The 27,977-nt window shown below is 41.8% G+C and overlaps 1 protein-coding gene and 2 long non-coding RNA genes across 4 annotated transcripts in view; 2 read left to right on the plus strand and 1 right to left on the minus strand.

Moving 5' to 3' along the window:
• foxo3b (forkhead box O3b) overlaps nucleotides 1-27,977 on the plus strand; it is a 79,768-nt gene that overhangs the window by 11,795 nt on the left and 39,996 nt on the right. The window contains exon 1 of one of the 2 annotated variants that reach the window (XM_034162269.1): nucleotides 1,226-2,312. The exons of the other annotated variant lie outside the window; for it this stretch is intronic. Coding sequence (XP_034018160.1) covers nucleotides 1,764-2,312 — 549 coding nt within the window. The 5' untranslated portion in view covers nucleotides 1,226-1,763. Of the gene's footprint in view, nucleotides 1-1,225; nucleotides 2,313-27,977 lie in introns of those variants that run through there. 2 annotated transcript variants of the gene reach the window in all.
• On the minus strand, nucleotides 2,361-27,241 carry LOC117503100. Its single transcript, XR_004558481.1, has 4 exons — nucleotides 27,040-27,241; nucleotides 18,406-18,415; nucleotides 9,589-9,594; nucleotides 2,361-2,371 (listed from the first exon to the last, which is right to left on the minus strand). It is a non-coding gene; the product is annotated as an uncharacterized LOC117503100 (long non-coding RNA).
• On the plus strand, nucleotides 5,469-6,706 carry LOC117503101. The gene is made up of 2 exons (XR_004558482.1): nucleotides 5,469-5,682; nucleotides 5,727-6,706. It is a non-coding gene; the product is annotated as an uncharacterized LOC117503101 (long non-coding RNA).

The following is a 27,977-nucleotide window of genomic DNA, read 5'->3' on the forward strand; positions in this document are numbered from 1 at the left end:
CTAGAAATGAGTTTTTTGGTGTGGATATGGATGCACAGGTACCCCAAACAAAATCCAGATTCTTAACTAGCTAGCATCATACCACCTGAAGTAAACCAGGTGTCTTTTTAAAAAAGCAATTAAACAGGAGTGAGAGAGTTTGAGGAGTTAAGACGGTAAGAAGAGGCGTGGTGTGTGGGGGTGGAGGGAGTGGTGGCAGAGTAAATTAACAGGCTTCTCTCCAAATTGGTCTTTTACAACTGCCCTCTGGCTGCCATTCCTAATGGCCGTGTAGTGGCCATGTGAGGGTAACGTAGTGGCGAGTTATGGGAACGCACCAGCTCCAGGCTCCCTTTGAAGATCTAAGCAGTCGACCTCCACATGGAGGTAAACCCCAAGGTTCTGTTCTGGTTCCATTTCCAATCAATAACCTGTTTAAAGTTTGTCTTCCTTTTCAGTATGTACGGTCACCTCCCCCTCATTGTATTTGACTGGAGGAAGCAATAAAGCAGTTCTCTTTAGCCCTGGCTAATAAACAAAATGATGTAATTCTGAATGGAGGGGGCGTGGTCTACATGACTGACAGGCTGACTCTCACAAAACAGAGATTATTGTGGGCAGTCTAAGGCACACCTGTGCACTAATCATGGTGTCTAATCAGCATCTTGATATGGCACACCTGTGAGGTGGGATGGATTATCTCAGCAAAGGAGAAGTGCTCACTATCACAGATTTAGACTCGTTTGTGAACAATATTTGAGGGAAATGGTGATATTGTGTATGTGGAAAAAGTTTTAGATCTTTGAGTTCATCTCATACAAAATGGGAGCAAAACCAAAAGTGTTGCGTTTATATTTTTGTTGAGTGATTTCAGATGCGCATGAGTGACCTTTAGGAAGTGGAGGTCAGTTTTGGAAGCATAAAAACTTCTGGTTTGGTCCACAGTGTAACTTCAAGGAAAGTACAAAGCTCATTTAGCACTATATAAATTTTTCTTGGTCCCATTTCTAAATTGTTTGACCATCATGGAGGCTGCCACCCCAAGCTTGGGAACCATGAATGCTACTCTTTTAAAGTATAATAAAATAGTAATAAAAATTATACTGATTATTATGATGATTGTATTTTGTAATTCTGCACCTAAAGTGGACATGTCAGGACGTGTCTCTAGATGTCCTCCGCGCACACAGACTGTCTCTTTAAAAGGCGATCCCACGCGCTGACTGACTTCTGGGGCTGGTCCTTCGTGCGCCTGTGTGCGTGCAGAGCTGCAGCCAGCAAAGCCACAGCCAGTCGTAGTAACTCGGAGTTGAGGTGGCAGTCAGGATCCACATCGACTCGGACTGACCTGCGCGTCACCACAGTGTGAACATGAATTTTGGAAGCGGCTGCGCACAATCCGGAATCTAGTCTCTGATGTTTTTCTTTCTTTTTTTTTTTCTTTTTTTTGGAACCACAGAGGATCTGAGAAGTATTTTATGAAATGTCTTGAGTAAGGATTTAGTCCCTGTCAGCTCACACGTGCGCATTCAGAAGCAAGCAGTGTCTTCGCTTTTTTTTTTTTCCCCAAGACCCAGCAGACCCGTGCGCGGTGTTTGAGCGTGTCCTTTGTCTTTCTGTCCTCACAGGGGTTAATCACTAAGTTTCTCGTGGCCCTTTTGGGACGTGGCTGGTGTGGAACAGCAACAAAGAACGAGCGCGCGCATACATGGGACGCGTCTTTGACAGCTCCTCGTTTCTTCTCCTATAACTTTACGCACTGATCCTGATTGGAGCTGGGAGACATGGCCGAGGCTTTGCTCCCAGACCCACTCCCGGACTTGGATGTGGCCATCGATCCGGACTTCGAGCCCCAAAAACGACCCCGATCGTGCACCTGGCCGCTGCCACGACCGGAGTCGGATGCGGACAAACCGGAGAGCAATGACACGGACATTATTCCCGAAGAAGAGGACGATGAGGAGGACGGTGCCACTCCGACAGCCTCCGGGGTCTCTGGTTTGAGGGAGGACCGGAGCAGCGGCAGCCCCGCGGGCGATGGCTCGCTCTCCTCTCCCGGCCAGGAGAGCGGAGGCTCACCGCTCTCCGCGCACTCCCCGACAGCCGCCTCTGGCTCGTTGACACCCAACAGTCTGGGGTCCCAGCAGACCCCGAGGAAGACATCATCTCGTCGGAACCCCTGGGGCAACCTCTCTTACGCCGATCTGATCACCAAAGCCATAGAGAGCTCGCAGGACAAGAGGCTGACCCTCTCTCAAATTTATGACTGGATAGTGAGGTCCATCGCCTACTTCAAAGACAAAGGAGACAGAGACAGCTCTGCAAGATGGAAGGTGAGTCTAACCCCTGATTCCCCCCCCCCCCACCCCAAAAAACCCCTAATGAAAACCCACTCGGCACCCCTCCTTCCTCCATCAAAACAAAAACATGTGGCTTCCAAACCTGTGACGCACACACAGACGCATGCCCACGCGTAAAAGTGCCTTAAAATGCCACAGTACCTTATAATTATTCAAGTAACTATTAAATAACAATGACACGACACCAAAACTGAAGAATAAATCAAACACTAGGTGTGCATCCAATCCTTTTAGGTCATATAATCCGATTACATTTGGCACATTTCCACCAAACATGATGAAGTTGCCAACTTTTCCACTAACTACTACTGTTTCATGTATTTAAGTATGTGATGACTTGCATGCACAGTATTCCACAAAGACAGACACACAATCTGTCACATGGCACAAGCGTAACCAGTTTGTCTGGAAAAACAGCATCAGGCTATTTTTAAGTGAGACAATCCACATGCAAGAACCTCAGAGAAGGCTGCAGAGCAGAAGGCTTTAATAACCGTGCAGCGTCTCCGTGGAAATCACAGAGAAAATCCTGTCTTTTTTATACATCATCTCGATGAAAAGCGCATGCAAACACACTGTCATGACATCGTGGTTCATAATTTCATGGTGGTCATGTTAAGAAGTCGTCTTTCTTCCATTTTTGCTTGCTGCGTGAGTCCTGGGAGAGCTGTGCGTGTCTGTTGGGTCAGTAGACTCCTGCCAAAGTTTGATCCTCCCATCTGTGAATTACGCAACAACTGGGAAGCTTAATGTGAGTGAACACTGACACTTGGTTTAAAGGGGTCAATCATGTGTTTATGTTCTTCTAAAGTTAAATATACTTGAGGTTTCATCCTTTGCCACATGCTTCAAGCACCGTGTGGCCATTGTTTCACAAAAGTCCAAATAACTCGGAAATACGTTAAAATATTAATTAAAAATGACCTAATCGGCTGTTTCTGAACCCAAATCCTATCTCACCACCCACACAGTGGTGCACTCTAGTAGTCTCTCCTCAATGTTCCACCAACACCCAGTTCCCAGGAGTTTGCGTCTTCCTCCCCATGTCTGTGTGGGTTTCCTCCCACCATCAAAACATGCATATTCAGCTGAGACAACAGATAGAAAGTAGTCATTGTCTAATTCTGGCACATTTACTTGCTGCATGTCTCAAATGTGCAATGTTCAGGACAAGTCAAGTCTGGGAAAATGTGATGCTCCATGGTGGAACCGCCCTGGCGGTCTGTCTGTCAACACATCCTGAAAGTAGTGATCTATCTGCCCCAGTCAGGTGATATGTGGGCATCACTTGGCCTTTTTCAACTGCTGGTGTCCTTAGTACTGATATTCCTGCATGCTGGTCATAATCAGTGAAGGACACTGCATGGCCAGAAGGTTGTAGCTGATGCTCCTTTACAATGCAAGCAGCATGCCTCATCGCAGTCTCTCTAAATGATCATTTGTTTGATATAAAGTCATTCAAGCTGGACCCAAAGATCTTCCAAATGCATCAAGTACTCCAGGCATCCACACATTACTTTAGGTCACTGGTTCATGTTGAGGTCCTACAAAAGACAGGAAGCACCTACACCCTAAATACTTGGACTTTCATTCTCTTACAAAGGTACTTGCATCAAAAAAAAAAAACCCTGCATCTAATAACCTCAAAACTGCATAAGCTTTTCCCAGACTGCCGCTGAAAGTCTCTTAACAACTGGCGTTTTTGCCACAAACAGATCCACTACTTGTGGCAGAGTCCAGGAAATCACTTTCAGCCTGGATCATATCTTTATCCAGGACAACTGCAAACCCAGACATCAAAACTTCACTCAGCTTCTTAATTGCTGCAGGCATGGCGTCTACAGTGCATCTGGAAAGTATTCACAGAGCTTCACTTTTTTATACATTTTGTTAGGTTACAGCCTTATTCCAAAATGGAGTAATTGCATTTTATCCCCTCAAAATTCTACTCACAACACCCCATAATGACAACATGAAAAAAGATCTCTCAGTTTAGATGGACGGCCAGCTCTAGGAAGAGTCCTGGTGGATCTGAACTTCTTCCATTTACGAATGATGGAGGCCACTGTGCTCATTGGGACCTTCAAAGCAGCAGAAATGTTTCTGTACCCTTCCCCAGACTTGTGCCTCGAGAAAATATTGTCTCAGAGGTCTACAGACAATTCCGGCCAGCTCTAGGAAGAGTCCTGGTGGATCTGAACTTCTTCCATTTTCCAAATCATGTCCAATAAACTGAATTTACTCCAGGTGGACTTCAGTTAAGCTGCAGAAACATCTCAAGGATGATCAGTGGAAACAGGATGCACCTGAGATCAATTTTGAACTTCACGGCAAAGGTTGTGAATACTTATGTACAGTGGTCCCTCATTTATCGCGGGAGTTACGTTCTAAAAATAACCCGCAATAGGCGAAATCCATGAAGTAGTCAGCGTTATTTTTTACAATTATTATAGATGTTTTAAGGCTGTAAAACCCCTCACTACACACTTTATACACTTTTCTCAAACAGGCGTTAACATTTTCTTCCTTTTCTCTCGTGTAAACACTCAAAGTTCAAACCCTAGTAGAAAAATAAGACCAACCTGTTTTCAGGCCCAAATAATTGTTTGAGAAATAAAAATAGAACGTTTTCCTATAAATAATTATGATGGCTTTTTGAACTAACAAATTTAATTTTAACGATCAACTTACGAGGTTGGACACATAAGAAATTAATAGTGAATGACCAGTATTTCGCAGTTCTTCTGATCGTGCCTCTGCGTCCTGGCGCCGCTCCGCTGTCGCGTCTTTTTCTCACTGAGTGACACCTCGGTGACACCTTTTTCCGAGTGAAGAACACAGTTATGGGTAGTTGTTGGCACTCTTTTCTTCTCGGCGAGAAGATTCTTATAAACAGACACACAGAACACAATGTGCGTGCTCTCCCTTCACGGTGCCACGACCAGCCTGCTTGATGAGGACGCAGAACACAATGCACTGTTAAAAAAAAAAAGCATGCAAAATTGGACTAAAAAAAAATTTGTGAAACTGCGAGCCTGTGAAAGGTGAACCGCATTATAGCAAGGGACCACTGTACATGTGATTTTTTTAGTTTTTATATTTTTAATAAATTCCCAAAAATCTAAAAAGGAAAAAAAAGCAAAGTTTTTTCGCATTGTCATTATGGGGTATTGTGTGTAGAATTTTGAGGAAACAAGACAAAAGAACTAAAGTTGAATGGAAAACAGAGGCAACAGATGAATGGAGCAGGAGGTACAGGTGCTGTTGGTTTTCTTCTTGATGGACAAGATCCTGCAAGGATTCGAGTGCTTGAGGAGGAATGTAGAAAAAAAAAATCTACATTGTGACTGAACCTGTCGTGGAATTATTACCTCTCTGTATATGTAGTTGCATGAGCCCGGTTTGTCTTAAGCGCAATGGAGACACAACGGCTGAGAACGCCAATTACAGGGCAGTTATTTTAAATGTTTGTGATATCAGGGAAGCAGGTTGAGTTCCAGCTGTGGAAACTGACAGAAAACATGTACAAATTGACAGCGAAAAAAATATGGAACCTTGCTATAGTCAAAGGTCAAACTGCAGATATCAACACTCATCAGGGGCTCAGTGAGAAGTTCCACGGGTGATGGAGCCTATAGCCATATGTTGTAGGGCTTAAAGTTAGTAGATGTGATGTGCTTCACTGAATACCAAAAATACAGGCGGCATAGCGCTGCCAAGTCAAGGACAGGTTCACCATCACTGTGTACGGCATGGAATTTCAGGCATCAGGGCCAGACTGTTGGTGGTTTAGTGTTACGGACTGTCAATAACTCAGCTACTGCTCGCCACCCACATTTTCTTTCTACCGATTTCCACAGTTCATTGTTTACCACTAGGCACACCTGAATTATGGCTCCACGGAGTTGTACCCATTTTAGATGAAGGATCTCAGCACTCAGAGACAGTCAAGCATGAGGACAGGACAGACAGTCCGTCCGTCGGCACCAGAAGGTGAACTTTTTGAGTCGTACTGGGAGATTCCCCGAAGATGAGCAGCAGTCAGGCATGTCAGGGGACAACCGACACAGGGACCTTTTTAGAACATTCATTTGGCTCAGAGTCTTGGGTTTCAACAACATAAAGCTCACGTCAACACCTCTACTGTTTCATACAGCCATGGCACCTTTGTTGAGGAGATTTGATGATCAAATCCCCATAATCCCGTCTGGTTTCTCTCCCAGTTTACCACTTACATCATCCAGCTTCATATCTTGTATTTGCCAGTTAACCATTAACCCCCTGTAAAAAAAAAAAAAAAAAAAAAAAAAAAAAATAGACAAGGACAGATAAGATTAACACTAAAAAATAGTTTTATCACCTTAGATTGTCTCGAACAGCTTTCATCCACTAAAGCAAACCTGGTTATATGAACTGGATTTTTGTTTTAAGTGGCGAAGAAATCACCTTACATATTTCAAAATCAGATTTTGAAGAAGTGATTCATTTCCAAATATGTATGTTCGAGGTGCAACAGTCACGTCAGCTCCCAGTGTCATTTGATACTGCCAGTAAAACTCGCACCACAACACTTTACTCTGGGTTTCCGATTACTTCATCCCAATGAGCTCATATAAACACGGAGCATGTTCAAAAACCCGTCTTCAGAATGCCTGTATCAGGTTAGACAAAAGACTACGTCAACTTTGAAAGTATAATATTTTATTCGGATACTGCCATGCAGGTTTATCATCATTGTGATCCACTTGTCATTTGTTTTGTTCTGTGCATCTGTGGAAGAAATGATGTGAATATAATTTGACACAGGCTTTTAAAGGGAATAAAGGTTCAGCCGGCCTGCACCTGGGTCAATCAATGCATGATTGGTGCATAAAGTTCTAAGATTTTTCAAGAGTCTTTCCAACTTTTTCTGCCCACGAGGGGGTGAAATTACACGCATTATTTAAGATATTTGGCACTGAGGTGGTACTGGCTCTGGATTCGACTAAGTTATTTGAATTAAATGTTTACCTAAACCCCTTTTTTCAGGTTTGCTAAGAAATGACTCATTTCTGTGCCTGGTGCTTTAAATGGAAAGGAGCTGCTGCTAGCCACGCCCCCTCTCTTTAGACAGTGGACTTCTCTGTTTATCTCCTGCAGACTATCACCAGGGCGTGTCACGGAAAACAGACAAATGCAGTGGGCGTGGCTCAAAAAGCAAGCAGGAGCCCAAATATGGACATCTGTGATGTTTGTCACACAAGCTTAAAACAAGCTGCTTAAGGCCTAAATTTTGCTTAAAGCTGTAGATTTTGTGCATATATAATCATAGAAATGTGTAGCTTTGAGGAGGTCTATATTTAAAAGTGCAAGGTAGATTTTAAATGCAATATGATTTACCATTGAATTAATAATATTTGCATCACAATAACTTTTTAAAGTTTTGTCCCATCAGAAAATAAATCACATCAAAGATAAAGTGTGTGAGCAGGCGGACCTGTTCTGTTTCATTGTGTGTTGGAATTTTCCTTTCGGGAGTTCTGTGGGAGGGGAGCATGGTGGATTAGTGGTTAGCACGGTTGCACAGCAAGAAGGTCATGGGATTGATTCCCACTTGGGGTGTTTCTGTGTGGAATTTGTATGTTTGGGTGGGTTCCCTCCGGGTGCTCCGGCTTCCTCCCACATCCAAAGACATGCAGGTTAGGTGGATTGGAGACTTTAAAATGCCCATAGGTGTGTGTGCGCGGGTGTGATTGTGTTTGTCTGTATGTGACTCTGCAACAGACTGGCGTCCTGTCCAGGGTGTACCCTTCCTCACGCCCTATGACTGCTGGGATAGGCTCCAGCCCCCTGCAACCCTTAACTGGAGTAAGCTGGTGTAGAAAATGGATGGTTGGATGGAGTTCTGAGAGAGAAGAGCAGGAGCTGCTGAAATCTGCGCTAAGAGGAGCTTTGGCATGGGATCTTGATATGTATACATGCACGCACGCACCTTTTATTTGAGTATTTATATGTAATCAGAAGATTATGTGCACCTGTCTGTATTTATGCACACATGCACTTGTGTATTTGTGTGTGTGCGTTCTTGGCAGCAGTGAACTTTCTGTTCTGGTGTTACTTAACCCTGTTCTAACTGGCTCCATGGCGTGTTCCCAGAGCTGTGCCCCTCCCAGCAGCTGCCTGTCACAGGCCAAGAGCTGGTTATGTCAGAGTGACACACTGCAAAACTGTACAAACAGCCAACACACACGTACAGTACTAACATTCTTATCGAAGACTTGTCCGTGCATATCAATTTATGCAATTTTTGTTGGGGGAAGAATGCAGCTTTGACTTGAATTTTCAAACTCCTGGTATTATTTTTTGGCCCGCAGGCTGACATGTCCAGACATGTACTGTGACTGTGCTCGGTCACATTCAGGGTTACACTATCTCTGCAGTTTATGGTGGTGTTTCTCTGTTGCAGGTCTTTATTCGTCCAGAGTTCTGAGAAGGACAATTAGTTTCATACAGTTAGATGTCACTGTTACCACATTGTGCAACACCAAGAGTGGTATTTCACAAGGATGTCAGTCTAATGACCTCATGGGGCTGATTGTTGCTGACATTGCAGTTATTTTATGTTCACCTCAACCTGTAAACCAGCGCGGCACTACCACAAGCGCCAAACACCACTGCTGTCATAATCTAAATTGTTACACATAGTGGGCAAAAAATGGTTACCCTTTACAGAGGCTTGATTTCAGTGTGAAATAACGTCTAAACAGTCAGTTTCTATGCTCAATTATTAAATACAGCATTGCTTTTGGGTCAAAGTTTGAAGCAGCAGGTTCGGATTAATCTGATGTAAAATCTTCAGTTGGATCAAATAGAAACTTGGGAACTCTGAATAATTTAAGATCAACATCTGCTCTTTAGTCCAAGTCTTTTTTGGAGATCTGAGTATTGGGTGATTAGTTTTTTTGGCTGTTACCAGTTGAAAGTTTTCTCCTTGTTCTTTTTTATTCAGTCCCAATAAGGTCCATAAACAGACTATTTATCAGGTTAAGTTTATTCAAAGTTATAGTGAGATTACATGCCTGGATTCTGACGAACGTCGCTCTCACAGGAAGTCCGCTCGGAATAGAAAGACTTTTTATAAAACGTAATGTAGACATGACAAAAGGGCGGACCTTATTTTGCAAATCCTAACTTTATTGGCTCCCCATGGGCATAGAGGGAAGTCCGAGCCCCTTATCTGAGCCCGCGCAAAGACAGGGCATACAGTAACTTGATTCTCTTTGTTCTAAGCACTAAAACCGGTTAAATACAGTGTCACATGCACAATTAAGCAGATAACAGACTCATAGAAAAAAATGTATGATCCTTTAAGTAAGATGATTACTTGTTACCAAAACAAAACAACAAAAAACAAAATAGTATATAAACCCACAGATATATCTAACACAGTGGTGGGTAGAGTACAGAAATTCTATACTCAAGTTAAAGTACAATTACTATCGTAACAAAATTTATCAAGTAAAAATGAAAATTCCTTTGTGGAACATACTGAAATACAAGTAAAAAATGGCTGAATTCATATGTATTTCTACCCATCGATGGTTGTTGCCATCGTAATGCTTAAGGCCATCTGTTAATGCCCACAGAAACTTGTTAAACTTGAGACCATATGACTCTTAGGACCTAAGATGGGGTGTAACAAACCAAGAATTGTGCACACAAAAACAGAATGATAGGTCCATATTGTGCACCTAGGCTTTTGTTTGGTTTCTGGTAGAGAGTTGTGCTGTAGTTCCACATATTCTTGCCCCATCTTACTTTGTTTTTAGAAACGGTGAAAACTGTGCATCATAAAGCTGCTGGTGGTCATTTTGACCTACATTTTAATGGTCTCATTAGTACTCAGACAAGATTCAGACCTGCCCTAGGTGACCTATTGGGCAAGTGGTAGGGTTGACATGGAACAAGTTGCCAGTCCATCACAGAACCTACACATACACTATGGACAGTTAATGACTTTTGTTGCAATATTGTTATCTTAAAAATTCTAGCAGAATTTCATTTGAATTTGCCAATATAGAAAATGTCAAGATTAGCTAGAAATGAGTTTTTTTGGTGTGGATATGGATGCACAGGTACCCCAAACAAAATCCAGATTCATAACTAGCTAGCATCATATCACAATGAAGTAAACCAGGTGTCTTTTTAAAAAGCAATTAAACAGGAGTGGGAGAGTTTGAGGAGTTAAGACGGTAAGAAGAGGCGCGGTGTGTGGGGGTGGAGGGAGTGCTGGCAGAGTAAATTAACAGGCTTCTCTCCAAATTGGTCTTTTACAACTGCCCTCTGGCTGCCATTCCTAATGGCCCTGTTAGTGGCCATGTGAGGGTAACATAGTGGCGAGTTATGGGAACGCACCAGCTCCAGGCTCCCTTTGAAGATCTAAGCAGTCGACCTCCACATGGAGGTAAACCCCAAGGTTCTGTTCTGGTTCCATTTCCAATCAATGGACACATTATTCCTTGAGGCGTCCAAAGCATCACTTCACTTGGATTTGTCCATCTTTCCATTCCTCTGCATCAGTTTCTGCTCATCTGGGTGACAGTGTAGTTATCCACCCTGTTTAAAGTTTGTCTTCCTTTTCAGTATGTACGGTCACCTCCCCCTCATTGTAAATGACTGGAGGAAGCAATAAAGCAGACCTTTGTATGTTTCTTGCACATTTTTCTCTCAGCCGTGTCACAGTCTGTACGTTCTGTTCTGCTCAAAGACACTTCTCAATTATTCAATGCTCTTGGGAAGAATTCGGATCACTGTATTAAGTTTTTAAGAGCCCATTCTTGGCTAAAGGCGTTAGTGTCTCTCCCATTATCTGTAGCTCTAATTCTTCCACTTGTGATCATTTGTGCACCCCTAGACGTGTCATTGAAAGGACGTGTGGTCAGCCAGCAGAAAGGGACTGCGCCATAGATTAACAAAATCCTGGTCTAAAGTCTCGCACAGTTTTCCTGTTATTTGCGTATGGTGAAATATTGCGATATACCTTACATAAGAGCATAAATAATTAAATGAAATCAAAGTAGACAAATGGAAAAATAAAGAAAAACGGCAGTTGCATCAATGCAGAAACAGCAGTCAAACTGAAAAGTCTTGCAATCGACTCGTTGCTCCACGTTGTATACTGCTACTGCCGAAATAAATACGTCAAGGAAACTAGTAATTAAATGTCTCCCTGAGCCCAGTTGGCTCTGTCCAAATAATATATCTCTGTAAATATGCGTATGCAAAAAGACAAGTGCCTGTTGGCAAAAAAACTTGTAGACTTGCTGTTTGCCATAATCAGCCAAACACTGTAGTATGCACAGCAGTGAATGAGAGCACTTTGTGAACAGACGGATATGAGATGGACGTTCAAATAATAGTGAGGATCACAGGGGATCTGAGCCATGTCAGCTTGGAATTCTGCCTGAATCCACTCAACCCGAACACAAGACCATAGTCATATTTAAGACTCCGCTCTTTCGAATCTTAAGCTTAGCAGACACTGGCTGGGTTTTTAGTGTGCACGGATAAATTTCCATACTGCAAATCAGGCTTTAGGTTGTTTCAGCACATGACATCATAACATAAATGAGGAAGTTGGACATCTTGGAGACACTATTGTTTGTAGTGCAGAACAAAAGTGTGTGTGTGTTGGGGGACCATGTTGGCTTGCACTTGTGCACTGAGAGCAGGTTGATCTTCAACTGAAGCCTTGTCCATGTGGAAACTAAACTTTCCGTATACAATTTTGTGTACTCTCAAAAAAGTACTCTGCCACCATTTCAGGAAATATCTATGTCCACACGGATCCAGTGAAACCACTTGAAAATGCTGTAGTACCTATGCCAGGCCTGTATGTGGTGCTGTAATGCCTTCACAAAAACCACAGAAGAAGACATGAGCATAGCATAACCAGTGTAAGGAGCTAATCAATTTAGCAGCAGAAGCTAGAATTTTACAAAGTGTCACACAGAGTAAACACGAAGTTTTTTAATCTGACTGCTTGTGTACTTTCAGCCAGATTCATCATCACAGCCTGACAAAAACTGTTGTCCACATAAGACGTCCTTCTTTTGGATGATGACGCTTGGAAATACTTTAATTCCTTATCATGGAAATTACTTGTGAATAAGAAGTCCCTCTGTGTTTGCTCCAGGTCCCTCCAACAAGAAGAAGAAAAAAATAACTTATTTTAAAAGCTGAAAGTCCTTTCTGCTGTTATTTTATTAGTATCACAGCGCTCCATTTATTCATGATCATTATTCACCACAACCATCCTATGTCTCTTCAGCATTCTCCTCGCAAAGGAAATAAATCACATTAAGGATCCACCAAGACAAAAAAGAAAAGTATCTTAAATTACACTTAACAACAACAACATGTCATTATGAGCAGCTGAGCATATAGAGAGGTGGGGCTACGACATTGTTGTTTCAGAAAGGTTCTGTATAGGCTCTCCACACGAAAATATGAATCTGGCATTTTCAGATTTATCCATTCTGAGACTAGTTTTCAAAAAGTAGCGTTTTCAGGCTCTGGAAATATTGACTCCGTGTGGACAAAACGCATGTACGATACAAACCTTTTGCGGATATGCCTAAACTCTGATACCCAGGTGATGGCGGTGACGTGAGAAAAGATAGGAATAAAAGATGAATCACTCTGGGTGTTAGACCAAGAGAAGATACACGAGTTGTGGCTCGCCAACACCTAGGACCTATGCATCACAGGCATTGAGCCGTCGATGCACTAGGAGCCCAACGGTCGAGGCTGACGACGCGGCGCTTGCTAGCAGTGGAGCTTAGCCAATCAAGACCAGCCGAGTTGTGCTTGCTAGCAGTTCAACCAAAATTATTAAGGCCCTCCACAGGTTATAGCAGTGCCACCAAACAACACGCCTCCTTTTACATCTATGTGAATATTTTCGTGGCTACACACGAGGTCTGCCGGCAGACGGGGCCGGTCCAACACGCCTGGCTGTGTGGCTCCATTGAGTCGTATCATTTTCTAGTGAAACAATGTTGGAAAATTTCAATGACACTTTAATAGTTTAAACCGTGCAATTTTTTTTGTTTGTTTTAGAGTTTTACATTCTGTTTACATTGCCTTTGTCTCCAGTGTGGCGGCCTTCCGGGTTTGCCAGTTCAAACTGCAAAGTGTTGACTCGAACAGGCCACGTAAAAATCCAACTGTGCACGTGTGCTCATGCATGTGCCTTCATAACTGCATGCATACTTGTGCCGTTTTTTTTCCCCTCTCTTTTTGATTGGAGAGGGTGTAGCTACTAATAATGTGTCAAGTAGACTAGGGGGAGGGGCCAATCACATTTTGGTGACAGTTGATAAGCGTAACCCACTGAACACGCCTCCCCTCCCCCTTTCTGCACAAACAGGAGGCACATGCCTCTTCAGTTTCTCTAATAACTCCGTTACTAAAGTGGGCCTTTTGCCTTTTTCCCCCTCCTCTTCTGTAACAGACCCCCTCGCCCCAGCACATGCACCGCACCGCCTGCACGAATCCCTCCTCACGTTCCCGCCTTTATTTTCACGTGATTTACTGTATTAACCCGCGAAATTGTCTGTTCATCATCCGCACGGCCAGTGGCTGATTTAAAGATGTCATCTTCCAATTTGGCTCGATGCTTTGCTTTGAAACTTTAATTTGTTTTCTCTCGAGCCCGTCTCTTTTGATTACGGCGCTCCACCTATCCGACGTTGCCGAGTCTGCAGAGGACGGGCAGAGCTACTCTTCCTGATTAACATTTAATTGATTGCAATAAAGCTTTCTGTGTCAGAGGAGGGAGACTGAAAAAGAAGCGGTGGTGGAGAGTGGCAGGCGAGGAGGAGGTGAAACGTACGCAGTCCTGACACGTCAGGTTTAGTCTATTCTGATGACAGCAGATTAAATTGGGATTATTTAAGATTATGTTGAAGGTTTATCCTGACTTCAAAAGTACAAACATGGCATGTGTCCTCAAATGTCATTCACCTTCAGTGATGATGATGATGATGATGCTCCTGGGTCATATGACGTAGCGTTTCAGTATTGGTCAGCACTCGGAATAAAGTTTTGGTATTTTACAGTTTGTGGCCTTGGTGGCCACCAGAACTAAGTTTCGGAAATTAAAGAAATTATCATACTTATTTCAAGCTACATGCAACTTCAACTACACCTGCTCCTAATTCTCATCATGCATGTGATGATAAGATCATTCCATGCAACAATCCTAGGAATGTCCTGCAGGTGGCAGATGGGTATATTTTGTCCTTATGTGGTGCATGAATATTAACCACATTTGAGTTCATTTTTTTCTCATTATGCCCTTTGAATTCGAGACTGATGAGGTGAAAGCATTAGTTTTTTTTGTTTTGGGTTTTTTTTTTTTTTTTAGTTATGGCTTTAGAGTGAAGGGGTGGACTCATTCATTCACTCGTATTATACTAGGAACCCTACCGAATTCAGAATTTTTTGAAGAGGAGTTAATTTTTGCATCACTGATTTCAAAAAAAATTCTGGTACCATTTTTTTCCACCATGAATGTCAGTACATTGGTCTCTGAGTAAAAGCAACAAAAATTTCATCAAAATATGGTTGGGTTTCACATTAAATATCCCCCAAGTTCAATATTTTATGTCTGTGCATGTAAAAACTGTCCTGATATTAGATGTACACCCAAACTGTTGGTTACCTGAGGCCAAAATATAGCCATCGGGTATTGCAAAGTCATTGCGTCCATCTGCCTGTCTGTGCGCAGCATAACTCCAGTCCTATAACTGGCAGGGTCTTCAAATTCACAGGGAGCATTCTTGGGACCCAGACCTTGGACAAGTTCAAAGATGGCTAACCTTGACCTATTTTAAGAGGTCAAAAGGTCACATTCTGTTTCCTATTTTTATGCCCATACTGCCAAGGGTATTTTAGCCTTGCATTATATTTTTACCCGAGGCCAAAATATGGCCATTGGGTATTGCAAAGGCTTTCCGTCCTTCTGTCTGTGCTCAGCATTCCAGTCCTATTAGTGCTAGGATCTTGAAATTGACAGGGAACATTCTTGGGACACAGACCATGGACAAGTTCAAAGATGGTTAACCTTGACCTATTTTAAGAGGTTAAAAAGTCACATTCTGCACCTAATGTTATGGTATGATCTCACGGATGTTAGCATGTTGATGTCACTTACTGGTATCGGTAGCTGCTAACTTTGCTTCGTTTTTGGCTAGAAATAACACCTTTCTCGTATATTATGTAAAAGCTAGCGAGAAATAAACCCTTCTAAAATAAAAAATGAATAACACCTGTGGAAGGATTTACAAAACATTAAGCGGACGTTAGCGTGGTGACATCACTGCCTGGTTTTGCTAGCTGCTAACGCCGCTTCATTTTTCTCATATATTACGTAAAACCAAGTGAGAAATAAACTAATAACACTTCTGAACTGATTTACAAGGCAACTTGCAGCCATTAGCATGCACACTAACATCTGCTAACTCAAAGCTAACTTCCTATGGTGTTAATTTGTATCATTAAAACCAGCAAATGCACAGAGGGTGATATACAAACAACAACTGCAAATTATAAAGAATGCTCTCCTTAATACTAGGACTAGTGCACCCTTTTTTTTCTGTTTTTTCTCTGTTTAAGGTGCAGCTCCATCCAGAGATGGGAGTTGTATTCGTGTTGGCGATCCTCCTGTCCTGTGCGTCAATAGCATTTCTTGTATATTCGTCCATGAATTGTTCTGTGAATTGTTCTGTAATTTATATTTGTAGCATGGCCCAAGCAGAGGGTCACCCCTTTGAGTCTGGTCTGCTTGAGGTTTCTTCCTCAGAGGGAGTTTTTCCTTACCACTGTTGCTCTGGGGGTTGGTAAAGTTAGACCTTACCTGTGTGAAGCGCTTTGAGGCAACTCTGTTGTAATTTGGTGCTGTATAAGTGAAAATAAATTAAATTGAAATTGAATAAAGAACACAATGCTCATTCAGCCGAGGGTATTTTAACATTGTGTTATATTTAAACATTCTGTGACACAGACACGGAGGTGACTCTTTGGGCCCCCGTCTAATCCGTTCGACATGCCCACATGCATTATGGGAAAAAGATCACCAAAGTTTCTATGAGGTATATTTGTCTACACGTGATGCCTTGAAACTGGTGTCTTTTTGTGAAATCATTCGAGTTTAAATGGGGTCACCGGTTGAAGTTAAGAGTTTAACTTTATTCACATATGGCTGTTTTGTGAAAAGCAATCAAAAGAGGTTTTGTCTGGCTCGAGTGTAATTTTGCAGACTCTGAAGCCTCAGGATTAATGCTGGAAGCTTACCAACTGCAGCGATGGCACTCCCAAATTTGATAAGCAAAGCCTGAGACTGTTGGCCACCTGTTCAACTCAAAAACTCTCAGTCTACACACGCACACAGAGTCTCTTCTTTTGGTGAAATCCTATAGCTCAGGCACACATGCAAAGTGTTTCAGTTCCTGGTATAAATTACACAGCTATAGATGTGTTGCTCTACACATGCCTGACTCTAATGTTCCGCATCCTACATGCATCATTAAAATCAGGGAATGATGTTTTCAGTTCTTTCTGGGCATCTGATAGTTTCCATAATATCCCCTGAGGTGTTTTCTTGCCAATCTCCGTCACAAATTTGGTAGATGTTTGAGTGTCACTGGAGATTTGGAGGCCGTCGTGTTCGTCGGCCACACACGCCAGCTTCTTAGCACAAGTCCAACTCTATCTACATCATCACAGCTATGGAACCTGGACTCCATAGGTTGTTTGCACATATGTGGCAATTGTGATACAGATTGGCAAGACCAAAGTCAGAAGTCAGAAGTGTCTAAATGTGTTTAAAAGTGACAAATTATAAGAGAAAGAATGGTTTCTTTTGTTTGGCTTGTGTAGTTTAGATGTTAATCATATTCATGTGTTCATTGAAGACTTGAAATCTATCTGCTCCCATCTTCTATATTACTAGGTAACAGTACCCCCAGGCTTTAGGACAGTAAGGACTACAACAATCTGACATTTGACCTCAATTACCTTGTGCTTTCACCAAGATAATTGATGTCCACTTAAGTGTGTAACACATTTGGTCCAAATCAGATAGAAAATCAAGTTCTTCTTATTATTAATTAATAATATTTGCCAAAATGAATTCTTTAAGGGTAATTGTGTGGCCAACCTTCACTGACAGACTAGGTTGGGTAGAAACCAGCAAGAGACCTTGACCCCACTGACTGACTTCCATATGTGCGCCAAGTTTGGTGCAAGTTGAAAAATGTAAAAGTTGGTCTTTGATTCCAATGATTGGCCTTTGATAAATTTGATATAGCCTTTTCAATTCCAGAACCCACCTACGTCTGTGTGCCGCTTTTGGTGACCGTCAAAGTCTGGAAGCATGCGCTGGTACCACACTTTGCTGCATCCATGACACCACAGAAACTGCTTTGAGTCATGGCAACCATCCAGGCATCCAACCGGTCCATCTCCACCCCTCACACGTAACCATCTATTTGCCACAGCCAGTTGGTGTCACATTGGCCTTCCACTATGCTTTCAGTGAGAATAGTGGATCCAAAGTCTTTATTCTACTATATCCTCAGGAGTTATGATTTTCCACATAGGGCGGGGGTGGGGGGTACCAACCTGTGACCCTTGTAATTAAATGAGGAATGTACAAGTGCTAATTCTTGGATTCGATCCTTAACAAACAAAGATCAGCAAAGATCATAAGTTATAATATTAAACTACAGAGGATGGCTGCTTTCTGAAAACTGTCCAACACACCCCCTAGATTAAACACACAAAGTTTTATAATCAAGCTGGGATTTCATTACAGATGCCCAAAATATCAGTGATATTTTAGAATGTAGACAAATGACAGCATTTCCATTGTTCTCTCAAAAAGCCATCATTCCCGTGAGGCTCTCACGGGAACTATAGCTAATGGTAATAGCGATAGATTGCTAAGTCCCACTAAATATTTGCACATATTTTGTTTTTGTTTTTTGTGGTTTTTTAATCCAACATTGCTGGAACATGCTACTGATTTGCATCTTATCACCGTATTCATATATACCATTAGCGTATGATGATCCCTTCTATCAATGCAAGAACCTCAAGCTTTTATGCCACTTGTTGTAACCATTTGTCATCTCTGGATTTTAAAAAAAAACCTATGAGGTCAAGTTTCAGAGTGGTTTCTATTTGAGTTTCTGAGCCTCTCTCCTTTGGCTTATCTGTTATTGTTTATGAGGTCTAGGTGTTTGCACAGTGATATTATATGAGCGTGGGAGGACTTTGGTAGGTGTTCCAAATTTCTTTATATTAAACTAAGAAATTTTTGGACATGGTTGAGTGGCTAAAGGGTTTGGATTCAATGGGGAGGGTTCACTCATCCTACAGTCCACTGATCATAGGGTCCACTGGTCCTAACCTCTTTGTTGTATTTGACGGTGTATATAACAACCCCAAACTGATTTTACAAATAAATGTAATGCTTTCAAATAGCAAACAAACCAGATCCATTTTTGTTCAATTTACAAAAATAAAAGACTTTTGATTTTGTTGATATACACCATTATACACCATTAATCACTTTTAATTGTATTGTTGTCTATAAATCTGCTGAATCAAAACTCAACAAATAATGGTAATTCACTATAATTAATTTTTTTTCTTTTTTAATTGTCACACTTTTGTAAGGCTACCATAAATGTACAAACGACTTTAACATGCTCTCCTTAATACTAGGACTAGGACTAGTGGACCCTAGGACTTGCGGGAAGTTCTCAGATTCAACACTTTCTTAAAAAGTAACTCAGCCAAGAAGAGTTAAGATTGTGACGTATTTGGAATCTGACTCCAGGGTTTTGGGCAGATCATATCATCCGTAATGTATAATCCGGCGATTATACCAACGGCTATTCAGCTGTTGTTAATGGAATGCTTTTTGTATTGTTGACTCATGTTAGCATTTGTGTTACACGTGCTGGTTAACAGTAAAGACAAGCATGAGTTAAGCGCACAAACCATATGCTAACTGCTAGCCCACACTGGGTATGCCGTAAAAAATGTCCAAAGTTAAACACACTGGTACTCAATTTCGCAATTTGACGATTGACTAACGAACCACGATAACTTTAGCTAGTGAGCTCCTTTTGAATCATGCTTTTCGTTGCTACCAACAACATGCAACTTGGGCTACAGTGGTACGCTGACTCCACCTTAAGCCCCTTTCACACCGGGCTGGCATAGAGTTGCATTGTGCTGCGTATCTAGTACACAGGAATGGCTGCATATGTTGTGCGCAGGGGGAAGCCTGGACCGCCTCTTCTTCTTCCGTGGTTTTGAAGCTTCACTGCCAGCAAATTTCTGCAGAGTCCAGCAGGATTAATAAAATCTAGCAATGCAGGTATGTACTGATAAAAACCCTAAAACGATTTTTCGCTGGACTGACGTAGGGTAGCATACAATTGCGGACCCTTGGTGTACAGTAGCACAGTGTTGCGTAGACTTGCGTAGAGCACTGCGTCCAGTGGTCTACACTGAAAGTCTGTGATGTTTAATTTTTTGCATCCATTTCATGGACCTCTTTGCATCCCTCAGAGTATTGCCACATATGGCTGCATAAGCTCGACGTAGTCGGTACGCCGCATTACGTAAGTCTACCTTGGCCCAGCGTGAAAGGGGCTTTACATTGAATATTTTGCTTCCCAAAGATAAAGGGCCTGGTTCAAGGCCATCTCCACCCCAATTTCAACAACTGCAGTATTAGTAAGGGCTTTGACGTTTGGGTTCAGAAGACTGACAGTGAAACAACTCAATATAGTCAATAATGTAAACTATTCCTTTCAGCCCTATTTGTAAATGCCAACTATTGCAGATTAGACCTTTTCTGTCTTTGCTTAATCATGCTTTTTTTTTTTTTTTTTTTGTCTCTTGCGCTCCTTTACCACGCGTCATGCTTTTTAATCTGCTCTGGCCAGCTGGGCAGAAAGAATACCCAGTAACTGCGGTTCATTGCTTATAGGGGCATGAAATTGCCGCAAAGCCCCAAGGCACATTGGGTACCGCTCGAGCCATTAAAGGAGCCTTCTTCTGGGATTGGCGTGCGTTCCATCAAGTCTTTGTCTGGCATTATGAGTGAAAGCATGTGGGATCACTCTCTACTTGTTGCTCATGGTTCTGTTCCCATGGCGACCTTCATGCCAACTGGGAGCCATCTGTCCATCAGTCGCCTCAATGCTACAAATTAGAGTAACTGATATCAAAAGACTGTGTCCTCAAGAGCTCTAGGCTGTAAAGATGGCAAGCACATGCAGTTGGCACTTTACACACATGCACACAGCAAGGACAAAAACATGCCTGCAAGCACTTATCCAGTCTGTGTAGGAGATGTTTCACAATACGTGTGGCTTAAGACATTTGAACTTTGAGGGGCCTTGATACACTGACGGCTTTGTATTCACTGTGAAAGTGCAGACGTGTGCTTGCAGAGGTGCTGCTCACTGCGGAGAAAGCTCTGGCCTCAGCTGCTGTTGCACATTTTCTCACTTTCGCTGGCCCGCCAACTCGCTCCCCTCCTGTCACTGTGGGCAGAACACCACCAGGTCACGGTGACGAGTGAGGACTGGAGGCAGCAGAGCTGAGAGAGAACAAAAGTGGGCCTCTTCTGCTTTTCTCCCCCTCAATCTCTCTCCTCACCCCTCATTCCCACAGTGTGGTCTTTCGGGAGTGGGTGGGGAGACGGGGTGGGGGGGTGCGTACATACATTGTTGCTCATGTGATCCCGCAGGAGAGTCAAGTGAGAAGACAGCATGCGCTGTCCCTGCCACATCTTGTGTTTGCAACGTTATGTAACCGCTGAGATCCATGTATGTGGAAGAATGTGTAGGACACATGTTGCACGTTGAACAGATGGTGCAAATGCTTCCTCTCTGTCCTTTTAAGTTGCCATTGATGCATGTTCGAAGGTACCGTCGACACTTACGTTTGACGCAAGTTCACATGCATTGTTCAGAGACTGTCGGCAGGCATTGTCCCAAATGGCTAAATCGAGAACACAGTATGTGGTGTTACATCAGGCAAGTCATGGGTGTGTTTCTGAGGAGGAGGTGAAATTATTTCAACTATGCAACCGTTTTGATGAATCAAAAAAGGTCATGTTTTGCACAGTTTATTTTGACTTACTGTAGTTCGCTGGGATAAGTATTTGGGCTACCAGCATGTGGATCTGGGTTCAGTTCCCACACATGGTACCCCTTTGTGTCCATGGACGACACATTTCTTCTCCATTATCTCAATCCACCAGGATGTACTACAAATGGGTGGGCTGGGGAAGTAACCTGCATTGGACTGGCATCACCAATGGGCTAACACAAATGGACCTCATGTCCAGTATAGTACTTTTTGTCTTACTCATATGATTCCAAGATGCTAATTCAGTTATGAGTGTTATTACAGCTACAATACACCAAGTCATGAGATAATTCTCTCTTTTTTGCTCGTGGTCACCACAGCAGATCCCATACGGATCTGCATGTTGATTTAGCATATGTTTTACGCTGGATGCCATAACTCCAGATGTACATGGAGAATGGGCACAGGAGGTCTTGAAAGCTTCTGTTTTAGAAGCAAAGACAATTTCTAAATCTTTTGATGTACTAAATTACAATGTTGCGACTGCAAGTAATCCTTATGATATGGTAGTTTGAGCTACGTAATTGCGTCATAAATCATTTCAAGATGTTAATTTGTAATTGTGACGTGCGCATTCATATTTGGCGACACCAAGTCGTAATTATTTTAGGCTAATTCCCACCTACCGTGATATGTCGAGACATAATGACCAGATATTAATATTACAATTCCAAGATATTTATTAGTAATTATTAGATAAAGCCCCTTTCACACCGGTCCAATGTGAAGTTGCGTAATGTGGAGTACCGACTACAATGAGCTTATGCAGCCCTACGTGGCTATACGCTGAGGGACGCAAAGGGGTCCGTGAAATGGAGGCAAAAAATTACTTTAAGCGTAGAACACTGCGTCCAGTGCTCTACGCTGAAAGTCTATGCAACACTCTACTACTACTGTACTCTACGCTACTGTACAGCAAGCCTCCACAACTAACTGTACGCAAGCCTATGCCAGTCTGGCGAAAAATCGTTTGGTTTTTTTGTTGGTTTTTTTTTTTTTTTTAAATCGGTACATACCTGCATTGCTAGATTTTATTCATCCCGCTAGACTCTGCTGAACTTTGCTGGCAGTGAAGCTTCAAAACAACAGAAGAAGAAGAAGAGGCGGGCCAAAACCACAGAAGAAGACGCAGGCCAAAGCTTCCCCCCTGCGTGCAAACATTATGAGAATTATGGGAAAATTCTACTTAATTAGGTTAAAAGGAACATACATTTTCTTTTCAACTGGTGAAAACAGGTAAGAAATCAACCAGAAATGTTAAAGTTAAGGATCATTTTACCTAAAGCAAAAAAAAACAAAAAACGCTACTGACGTTATTGGCTTTGTCGTTGCAGCTGTTGAGAGTCATGCACTTCAGTTTCAAACCACAAAAAATAAATTAATTTTACTTTGTAGCTTTGAACTGGAGCATGTGATCAGGAACTTGTTGACTCTTCGCGCTGACCACAAACCCGCTGCTTTGCTGCAGACGCACTCTTTAAAAGCGCATTGAAGTATCACAGTCAACCATATCCGGTTCTTTTTGACAAGTTGTCAAGGACAGTACTATACCTTTCTCTTTTTTTATTAATAGTCTAAAATTCCACACCCTGCCAGTTCACCGGGACAGCGTCTAATTGTGCAGGGTCACAACAGCGGCGCGCTCCTTTTACAATACAGTCAAATTAGCGCTCTTACTCTGGAGAGAGCTTAGCGGCTTGGAGTGCTTGATTTGTTTTTCATCTTCTAGTACACGGGTCAATATTGGACAGGAATCCATTTTCACATGAGCACTTGAGCCAAAGTGTGCATTATTCATGAAGACCCATCACCCCCAGTAGACGGGGCTGTCCGCTGATAAAAAGGGAGGCAGCTGGAAGGACGCCACGTATGGACTGTATGAGACAGACATCTGCTGACCACTGTATCCTCTGGGATTGGACTGTTGATTATCGTTATGCCATGACATCACTGCGCGGTTGAAAGGCTCTTACTCTGATTAACGTGCAGTGTGTGTGTGTGTGTGTGTGTGTGTACTAAGATGTACCAATCAATGGGTCACACACAGATTTACACGGACACTGCATGCACAAAATCAGAACTATGCTTACTTTTTGCGACGGGTTTGTAAATCCTTGCACATGATACTGTTTTATAAAACTCAGTCACTGTGAGAGTGCGCACACATGCACAAGACTGGCCTCCACTCCGGTGGAAAATTGCAAATGGGTGCGGACATTTTTCTATTTAAACTGGCTATTTACACATAAAAACTTCCATCAGTGTTTCCACCAATTTTGGCAACATCCTCTGGCAGCGCCACACCAGTTTAATAGCATTGATATATTTATTTATTTATTTGTTTGTTTGTTTTTTTGTTTTTTGTTTTTTTGCATGCCTGAAGGGTCTGTTGTACTTTGGTGGAGATGTGCACACTGACTACCTGCTCTAGTTTATAGGTCACTACTAGGACGTTGACCCGTAGGGAACCACAGGTTCTAGATGTGGTCTTTTGTACTATATACGGAGGACATCTGACTTTTGGGGAAAATCTGTTTAGAGTTAATGCTACATTTTTTAAAGTATTAACATAGAAATATTTATTGGCTTTTATGAAAGGATTTATTGAATGTTTAATCTGTTTTCAGTTGCGTTCAATTTCTAAAATTTATTTTTGGCGTCAATAAGCTTTTCTGAATCTGCTTAATCAGTGCAATATTCTATGGAAATAACTACAAATAACTGAAGTTTTATATTTGCACTGTGTTTACATTAGATCAAATCCCCCCACCCTTTTTTTTTTTTTTTTTTTTTTGCCTGTGTGAGACACTTTGGAGACACAATTCTGCTATTTTGTCCGGAGTGTGAACATATTAATTCTGGGTTTGGGGTCACATGCATACAGAAAATGTCCAGGTTTGAATCTGCTGTGTGGGATGTTAGAGGATGGACAGACTAATGAATTCTGTCAGGTCTGCAACGACATCACAGGTTTTTATTATGAAAAAGAGGCTCTTATTGTGGAAGTGCGTATTGGTCCGATCACCTTGCTGTTTTCACGACTTGAATCCTCATGGAATACATAAGTATGCCGAAGGACGAACGTCAGCTCTTTCTGGATTTTAAATGATGCTCCGGATACACAAACAGACAGAGGCCATGCCCCTTTTATTATATGGATGACCATAGTGATAGTATAGCGCAATCTTCATCATTAGAAGCATATTGATATTTACAAAATGTTTCAGAAACACTCAAACAGCTGTTATTAAAAAAAAATAATAATAGTTTTTTTATTCAATATTTTTTTAATTTTATTTTTTACGTGTGATACAATCATTGAGACATGTGGCGTGCAAGAAATCGTGCAGGCTCACTGAAATTCTTTGCAGATTAAAACAACAGTGCGTATTACATCCGGCCTCAACTTATTTTTCTTCTGGCCACTTTACAGTTTGACAAACTGATCGTGTTTGAGAAATAGTGTGTACTCTGCCCTGAAGTGTGCGTGACACGGACACATTCTCATCATATGTTTTTCCATTACAAACATCAAATGGCGTTTGCATGTTTTTTTGTGTATAACACATCTGGCTCCTGATCCGTGAAGCTTTTTGGATGTTTCCATGTGTAGGTAGGTGCTTCTTACTGTGTGCAAAGGTTGTGTGCATGTGGACGTGTGTTTGTTTCTGCGCATCCAGTGATTCAAATCGTATGTTGTCTCTCTGCGTTATAGCATTCTCTCTCCTCGCCATAATCCATCATTTCTAGAGCCTTGGCTCAGTTGTGGGAGCGATGTAAGCCTCCATTTCTTTAAATATGGGTTAGTATGCCTCGCGCTCTCTCTCCACCGCGCTCACTTTTCTTTTCCTGGCTTTTTATTGTCTTGCTTTTGTGACTTTTTCCTGAATCGTCCTGTTGTTGTCGCAGCAAAACAAAGGTGTGGTGCTGTTTGGGATGGACACTTAAAGCTACAGCGTGTAGAATTTAGAGTCACCTCGTGGCAAGGTTGAAGGTGGCATTATGATGTCTTCAACTTTTTGCTTCTTTAGGGACACACTCAAAAAATGGCTCATTGGATGAACTCAATTCAATTCCATCTAATAAATATATGTAGACCCAACTCAAATAAAGTGCATCCATGCAACATAATGTAATTTAATTTAGTTGAGACTACATGTATTTATTAGATGGAATCCAAACCAATGAGTCAGTTTTTGAGTGTATCACTCAAACAACTGACTCATTGGATGAACTCAATTCAATTATGTGCAGGATTTACATCTAATAAATATATGTAGACCCAATGCAAATAAAGTGCATCCATGCAACATAATGTAATTTAATTTAGTTGGGACTACATATATTTATTAGATGGAATCCAAACCAATGAGTCAATTTTTTGAATGTATCACTCAAACAAATGACTTATTGGATGAACTCAGTTCAATTATGTGCAGCATTTACATCTAATGAATATATATGTAGACCCAACTCAAATAAAGCACATCCATGCAACATAATGCAATTTAATTTAGCTGGGACTACATATATTTATTAGATGGAATCCAAACCAATGAGTCAGTTTTTGAGTGTATCACTCAAACAAATGACTCATTGGATGAACTCAATTCAATTATGTGCAGGATTTACATCTAATATATGTAGACCCAACTCAAATAAAGCACATCCATGCAACATAATATAATTTAATTTAGTTGGGACTACATATATTTATTAGATGGAATCCAAACCAGTGAGTCAGTTTTTGACTGTATCACTTAAACAAATGACTCATTGGATGAACTCAGTTAATTTATGTGCAGGATTCCATCTAATAAATATACGTAGCCCCAACTCAAATAAAGTGCATCCATGCAAGACAGTGTAATTTAATTTAGTTGGGGCTACATTTATTTATTAGATGGAATCCAATCCAATGAGTCAGTTTTTTGAGTGTATCACTCAAACAAATGACTCATTGGATTAACTCAATTTAATTATGTGCAGGATTTCCATCTAATAAATATATGTGGCCTCAACACAAATAAAACTCATCCATGTAAGATAATGTAATTTTATTTAGTTGAGACTATATATATTTATTAGATGGAATCCAACCCAATGAGTCAGTTTTTTTTAGTGTATCACTCAAACAAGATAGTGTAATTTAATGTAGTTGGGAATACATATGGAATTCAATTCAATCAATCAGTTGGATTCATGCTCATTTGCTTTTTCTTGTGATGTGCACTATGCATGATCCTTAATTTTACAAAAACAAGGGATTTCAAATGTTTTAGCCTCCACAAGAGCCACAGATTCTTTTTAATTATTCAGTCTTCCGGCTGCAATGCAAAATATAAAAGACGGGACTAATATCTACTTTTTGGGCTGCTGTGTTAATATAGTGGACTCGATGAGGGGGCCTACTCAAATGTACATATGAAGGATTCGTCCCAAGCTTATGAAAACATCACGTCATTGTTGCCTACTGAACTAATGCACAGATGGTTATTAATGCTATATTCTACTTCTGGAAATAAACACCCCTAAATCATACACACTGTAGCTTGAAGCACAATGTCAGGCCGTTATTCATGAAAGGGTTACAAGTTTGACGAAGCCTCAGATGGTCAATTGCAAAGGAATTCCTACACAGATTCAAAATGCATGAAATCTGTTCAGCCAAGCAAGTAAAACCCATGAAAACCACCAAAATAGGAGTCAAGGGCTGTTTTTCAAAATTCCTTTTCTTATGATATTTTTGGGCGGCTCCTAATGGTGTGAACGCATGACTGCAGATGGAGGTGGTGCAGCTCGGAAAAGAAGGTCTGGGCCTTGGAGCGAGACAAAACCGGGGGCACTAATCCACTGAAGCATTAACCACTTTTATCCGCCATCTGACTGCAGTCGCACGAATAGAAAATGAGGAAGGAACAACCGTTTATTTTTGCGCATTTGTCGCCACACTTCGCCTTTCATCATCTGGCTCCATCACAACCCTCTTGCTCGCTCTCTGTTCTCTCTCTCGTTTCGTGAGACTAATCTGTCAAGCTCGCCTTTTCTCCGTCTGTCTCTCTCATTCTCTCTGGCCCTGTATGATTCCTGAAAACTGTATGGAGACAGTGTAAGAGCTCGGCGGAGAGCCGTCCCTGTCATTGGCTGACTGGCACTCCACCCCCGCTCCTGATTGGCCGTAGGCCTCAACGTAGAATTCAATCAGCTGGGTGGAAGTGTATGTAGGTCAGTGTGTAGTGATGTTCCCCCTCCTCCCGCCGCCCCGGGTTTGGTGAACCGGCTGTTGTGTTAATTGGTCACGTTCCAACTTTCAAACTCGCAGAGAGTCTAAGGAAGCAGGAATAAAACAGGGAGGCAAGAAAGATGAAGGGAAAAGAAGGAAGAGAAGAAGCATAATGTGGGGGAAGGGAGTGACTG

This window comes from Thalassophryne amazonica, chromosome 21, assembly GCF_902500255.1.
Source record: "Thalassophryne amazonica chromosome 21, fThaAma1.1, whole genome shotgun sequence".
Lineage (NCBI taxonomy): Eukaryota > Metazoa > Chordata > Actinopteri > Batrachoidiformes > Batrachoididae > Thalassophryne > Thalassophryne amazonica.